The sequence below is a fragment of the Trypanosoma conorhini genome (assembly GCF_003719485.1).
Source record: "Trypanosoma conorhini strain 025E chromosome Unknown Tco_14.4_contig_00860, whole genome shotgun sequence".
Lineage (NCBI taxonomy): Eukaryota > Euglenozoa > Kinetoplastea > Trypanosomatida > Trypanosomatidae > Trypanosoma > Trypanosoma conorhini.
In genome coordinates, this window is record NW_021704950.1 from 1 (window position 1) to 6,149 (window position 6,149).

The window sequence follows — 6,149 nt, forward strand, 5'->3', positions numbered from 1 at the left end:
CTAGAGGGCTGCTGGGAGGTCTCCGTGTCCTTTCCAAAGGGATTCTCAACGATGAGACGCACCCAGCCCAGGCCGGGCCGCTGCATCGCCCCCTTGCGGATGCCTCTGCACGCGTCCAGAAAGGCGGCGGGTGGCAGGGCCAGGTAGAAGAGACGGTTTCCGCCCTGCTGCAGCCCTTTGAAGGAGTGCTCCATCTGACATGCCTTCTCCTTCAGACGTGCAAGGGCTTCGGCAGGGTCGCGGGACGCAGACACATGACTGATTTTCTTCAAAAAGGCATCCACGTAACAGCAAAGTTCATACAACACTGAGAAGCAGCTCGCAAGCGTTGTCCTTTTCCACTTGTCCACATCCTCAAGCTTGGAACGAGCATAGCCGAGGATGTTGACGTGCAGGGGCAGCACACCGCTGCAGTACAACAGAAAAAAAAAGAGCTGGAAATGTCTTCCTGTTGTCCAAGTCCCCACTTGCCCCAGGCGCAAAAACGATGGTGAGGGCCCGACTTTTCAGTTCCGGGGGCAACAGCATCGGGGATGCGTTCACAGGACTTCTCCTTCAGGCCCAAAGTGACTTTGTTTTTATTGGCGGCTTCCAGCAGGTACTCACGCAGCAGCCTTGCGGGTAGCCTAACGGCGTCACTCCACGCGGCGTACCGCACTGCTCCGCCTTGCGACGGACTTTCACCCCCACATCCTCGGCGTGGCCGCAAACAGTTGGTGTCACCGTTGCGGCTGCTGTTCAGTTAAAAGCGGCGGCGCCCGTCCTCCGGCGCACTGCTGCGGCCTGCCGCGGAAAAGCTCAGTAAGACAAAAGCGCCACAAACCTAAGCAGAAGGCGATAGAAGAAGGGAAGAATAACCGCGCCTCGTCTCCCTCTCTAGCCACACACACACATAAGCGCAGAGGGAAGGGCAACAAAGAAGTATCACATTTACATGCGTGCATGCGTCACATAACTTCGAGGCTTCGAATCGAAGAAGAAAAAAAGGTCAAAAGGCAAACTGGTGGAGACTGGCAAACCAGCTCACCTCGAAAGACCTCGAGACACCACCCGTGGAGACAGGAAAGGGAGGGAAACAGTACAGTGGCACCGTCTACTCAAACCTTGGCCTTTGTGGAATTTGGAAGTCCGGATTCGGGGGAGGGAAGGGCGAAATGTGTGAGAGGGCGCTCAAGCGCTGAGAAACCTCAAAGACGTCCGCACGCAGCGAAGGCTCCTTCACCAGCATCCTCGTCACCACCAGCTCGATGAGGGGACCGAATCCTTCAGGGATTGTCTCACACCTGCCCGCGCAAAACCGTCGCGGGACGCCATCCATAATTTCCATCGCATTGGCCTCAAACGGCATCTCGAAAAACACGAGTAGGTACATCAAAACGCCCAGACCCCAGATGTCCGCCTTTGTGTCTACCCGCCGCCTCGACCACAGGTCCAGCGACTCCGGCGGGCGGTAGAGCAGCGTCATTCTGTCGCCCAACTCGGCCTCGGCAATCGACACCTGAAGGGCGTTCTGCGGCTCATAGTACAGACGCGAGGCACTTCCAAAGTCGCACAGCTTCAGATTCTGAGAGTCTTCGAACAAAAAATTCTCCGCCTTGATGTCCCAGTGAGAGACCGGCGGGGACTGACTGTGCAGGTGGGCTACGACGCCCACGAGGGCATGGCCGACCTCGTAGGCCTCGCGAATAGTAAACGGCTGCTTAACGGCCATGCGCATATTGATGTAGTTCGCCAAGGAGGGGGCCTCCACACACTCCATCACGATCCAAAGCTCCGGCAGGGGACACTCGGGTCGCTCCACGATGCCAGAGTCGTAAAAGTTGACGATTGCGGGGTGCGGACAGAGCGAGCGGTGCAAGGCCGCCTCTTCCATGCAGTGCGCCTGGTAGTTGTGGTCCGTCAGCGTGAACCGCTTTAGCGCCACCGCGTTTCCCGCGTGCACATCCCGGCCCTTGTAGACGAAGGCGCTCCCGCCCTCCCCCAGCAACTGCCCCACGGCGTATTCGATTCCCCCCACCACGACGCTGGCGGGGTGTCTCGCGTTGCGGGGCAGCACGCCGACGTACGAGAGGAAGTCCCTCACGCCGCTCGAGCACGACGACAGGCCGCCGCCCATGGCTGCCAACCGCGCAAAAGGGCCGGGTGGGGAGGGAAAACAAAAAGCAAAGGGGGAAAGAAGAAAGGCGCATCAAATAAAAAGCAGCAACTTGTGCTTTTAAGCCCCAGAGAGAAAAAAAAAGGGCAACCCACGCGTTAAACGCGGCGGAGAGGGCCTCAAGTTGGCAGTCGCTCGCTTTTAAGCTCGGCGCTGAGGCCAGCCCGCAACTGTGCCGCCTGACGCGTGGCACTCACTTGCCGGCACGGAATTACGGGCGGACGCAACAAAGCCAAAAGCAGCAAAAAGAATACATAACAATACGCGACGCCCTTCTCATGCTCTGCTTTGGAGGCGAAAAGGAGACACAAATGAGGGAGGAGCTGCACAATTACACCTACGCCCCCCACCCCCACGCGCACACGCAAACGGAGCACTTGGGAAAAGCGAGACGCATCGGCGGAGCGGCAGGCACGGCGGGGCAGCGGACGCAGAGGCGCCTCATCCCTCAACGTCGTGGACCACAAAAAAAGCAACGACACCGCAAGCGGAGAAAATATTACAACGGCAGCCAGCACAGAAGCAAATAAAAAAAATTAACAGACACAACCGGCAGCGCCCCAACGCACACGTAGCCGACTGCTGCAGCGACACATGAGAGAAGTAAATTTATTTTAATAAATAAATAAATCCCCACAAGAAAACAAAAACAAAAATAAAAAACGGGGGCATTCAGAAAGCACGCAGGCAGGAATGGCAGACGCGCGAGCACGGCAACGGCCGCAACAGGCCTCGGAGGCCGGTGCAACGGAGCAGCGCGGTGAGGTCCCCCCGCGTCGTCGGGCGGAGGTGTGGGCAGAACTCGCAACGGCGGCACGCAGGGCACAAACATTTTATTGCAGAAGCCCCGCCAGAGACGATGCCGCCACCGCGAGGGCAATGCGGCGAATCGGGGTGGGACCACACATACGAGGCCCATCGCAAACTGCTCCTGCAAGGAGGGCACAAACAGAGCGAAGCAACGAAAGGAGAACTAAAAAAAAAAGAGGCGAGTGACACTCAACGGTGTGGGGCGGACGATGACGCCCCGCCGGTTTGCCCCGCATCTACAGAAATAATTTCAAAACGTCGCAGCCGCCCGTCAAAAATGCGAAGAGGGGAGCCGCCATAAAACTTTGAACGCTCACGCGGGGCACGAGAGGGGGAATGTGCCACAACGACCCGTGGAGCCCAGCAAGGCACGCCATGGAACTCCGCCCAACTCTGCTCAAAAATATTGCACCGCAAAAAGAAAAAAAAGGGCCCAGGCGCCTGGAACTGTTTTGCACTGCGGCGGGGCGGCGCAATCAACGCAACGTGCGCCGGAGCATGGGCCACGTTCTCTCCTGCAAGCGTTGCTTGCGCCCCGCAACACCACGTCTTCTCGTCTAGCAACTTCGATACGGGCACTCGCCGCTGGAGACAGAGGAGTGCCCGCAGCAGAGGAGGATCCCGTCAACGACCAACGAGGCATCGGCAGCGCATGCGCCCCTTTACCCGCCACGCGTGTCCCACTCGGTTACTCCTCGAGTTCCATTCTGTGAGGGGGCCGGGAGGCCGTTGGTGTCCTCCGTGGGGCGCGGCAAGTTTCGTCACGCAGCACCGACTACAAAACGGGCGTCCACGCGCCCTGCAATACAAATCGTGTGGCCGTGTGTGCCCCTGCAGACACGCAACGAAAAGAAGGAAGAAACAAAAGAAGAGTAGCGCATGCGAGGGCGCGCGCACACAAACGCACAGGCCGCAAACGTGCAAGGCGACAAGGACAACAAAGAGGGCTGGTGAGCCCCGAGATTTGGATTGCAGCCCGGGTGAAGGGAAAACACTCGGCGTAAAACAAGAAAAAAACAAAAAACAAAACAACATTTTGGGGGGCTACTGGGTTCATAGCCCAAAAAAAAAACACAAAAATAACAATCAAATTGTTTTACGTCTAACAAACCCACGGCTGCAGCATAAGAGCTGGAAAAAAAAAGGGTGGGGGCAATAAAGAAAAAAGTTCGTTTTGGTTAATTATTCTCCATTCTCATAGTTATCCTACTTCGGCAGCACCTCAATCACGGCGGTCCTGTGGCTCTTAAAGAAGACCTGCGCCTTTTCTCCGATGCGCATGTGCGCCACGGCCGCCGCGACCTCCGCGTCCGGCTGCTGCGCAACCGCCCCGTCGACCACAACTGTGGCCGCGTCGGCCGCAGTCACCGCCGGGCTGTCGTCAAGGTTCGGCGACAGCATCTTGAAGAACATGCCGTGCTCTTCCACAATGCGGCGGGCCGTGCTGAAAGCGAACCGTACGCCGTACTGGGACCACGAGCCGCCGTAGAGGAAGGTCTCGCCCAGGCCGAGGTGGCTCAGGACGGCGATGGACAGCGTCGCGGTAACGCCGCTGCCGCAGAAAAAGACGCAGTTGGAGGCATCCGCGTGGATAACCTCCCACACGCTTTCGAGTGCCTTGAGTGCGATGCGGCGGCACTCCTCGTCAGGCTTCAGGCACCTGTGTTGGTCCTTGCACTGCATGAAGCCGTCCCACGGGCACGAGAGGGCGTTCTGCACACTCCCTGGCAGTGTGTCGAAGCCGTGGGGCCGCACCGTCGAGGAGAATCGGCTTGCAGGGCGGGCGTCCACCATGACCGCGTTGGGCGGCACCTCCTCGATTGTGAGGGCGCGCTTGAAGGAGGTCGCGTAGGGCCACTTTTCCAGCGGCTCGACCTCCACCTCCGGGAGCCCCGTCTCCAGCGGCAGCCCCGCCGCGTCGTACGCCTGGAACCCGCCGTCCAGCACGTACGCCTCGATCCCGAGGGAGTGCAGCATCCACCACATGCGGCAGGCGCCCATGGCACCGCCGACGTCGTCGTAGCAAAGCGCCGGCCTCCCCGCGCCGATGGCCTTCGACTTGCACCACCCCACAAACGCCGCGGCGTCCGGCAGCGGGTGCCGCCCGGTGGCGAGCGTGATGGGCCCGCTCAGGTCCCCGTCGACGTCCACGAAGACGGCGCCCGGGAGGTGGCCCTTGTGGTACGCCCTCTTGCCGTGGGTCTCGTCGCAGAGGCTGTAGCGCACGTCGAACACCTGGAAGTCGGCGAGGCAGTGCGCAACGTCCGCGACGGCGACGAACACCTTCCCGGGGTGCCGTGGCGTCCCGCTCGTTTGCATAGTCGATTGTTTCTTTTGCGAAATTGCTTCACACTGGCGTGGCGCGGTGGCCGCCCCAAGAGGAAAGAAAGCGGACGGCGGCGGGGAGGAGACGGGGCGTGGCTCTCGAGTGAAGCCCACGGCGAACAGCAGAAGAAGCACACATATGCACACTGACAAAAAAAAGGTGAAAAGGGAGTATAGGGCGAGTTGGTTGCCTTCCACGCCAGCCCAGAGAGAAAAAAGAAAGAGAAAGCGGGGGGCAACGGCAGCCACACGGCGCAGCCGACGTTTGCGCCATTTCACGCTGCGGCGGCCCTCGTCACGGTGCCCCCGCCACCGCAGCGTGGCGGAAGGCGCACACGCACGCACGCACAAGCACCCAAGCGAGGGGCACCCCGCGCAAAGTGCCTGCGAGTTGGGCGTCAGTGAAACAACTCCTCGCCTGCGGCCCCGCAGCTGCCGACGGCCCCACCGCCCCGCAACCGACGCAGCGAGGGCAATCGCGCCAGCGCCAAAACTACGCACCTCCGCCGCCCTCCGCCGCCCCGCAAGCGGGCTGCTGCCCACCGCACCCCCAACAAAAGAAAAAACCACTACGCCCAAAGCACTCCGTCACCGCGCAGGCACCCCACGCAGTGGGTTGCGGTCGTTGACGTGCGCCTGCGCGCATTGCGGGCGCCCGCACTTCGCAGCGAACCGGGTGGCCGCCACACGAAACGCTCGTCTCGAGCGACGCGGACGGCAGCGCACACCCCGCACACATTACCGCTGAACAAACCTCACGTCTGCCACACGATTCCCGCGGCGAACAAAATGGAGGCAACGACGGGGGACGACCAAAGCACGACCAACGCTGCCCCCTGCACGCCACCTGCGAGTCCCC

At 60.4% G+C, this 6,149-nt stretch overlaps 3 protein-coding genes across 3 annotated transcripts, besides 1 other annotated feature; 1 reads left to right on the forward strand and 2 right to left on the reverse strand.

The window, feature by feature from the left end:
* Tco025E_08736 (uncharacterized protein) lies at positions 1–311 on the forward strand (the record flags this gene model as incomplete). The annotated part of the gene is made up of 1 exon (XM_029375579.1): positions 1–311. A coding segment is annotated over one exon (311 nt), but the record flags the coding sequence as incomplete, so codon positions are not given.
* A 782-nt stretch (positions 312–1,093) lies between these two features.
* Positions 1,094–2,116, reverse strand: Tco025E_08737 (protein kinase; the record flags this gene model as incomplete). The annotated part of the gene is made up of 1 exon (XM_029375580.1): positions 1,094–2,116. One exon carries the CDS (start codon positions 2,114–2,116, stop codon positions 1,094–1,096), a length of 1,023 nt encoding a protein of 340 aa, XP_029224313.1.
* A 1,851-nt stretch (positions 2,117–3,967) lies between these two features.
* Positions 3,968–3,997: a sequence feature (A-rich).
* Positions 3,998–4,171: 174 nt separating this feature from the next.
* Positions 4,172–5,284, reverse strand: Tco025E_08738 (mercaptopyruvate sulfurtransferase; the record flags this gene model as incomplete). The annotated part of the gene is made up of 1 exon (XM_029375581.1): positions 4,172–5,284. One exon carries the CDS (start codon positions 5,282–5,284, stop codon positions 4,172–4,174), a length of 1,113 nt encoding a protein of 370 aa, XP_029224314.1.
* Between the last annotated feature and the right edge of the window lie 865 nt (positions 5,285–6,149).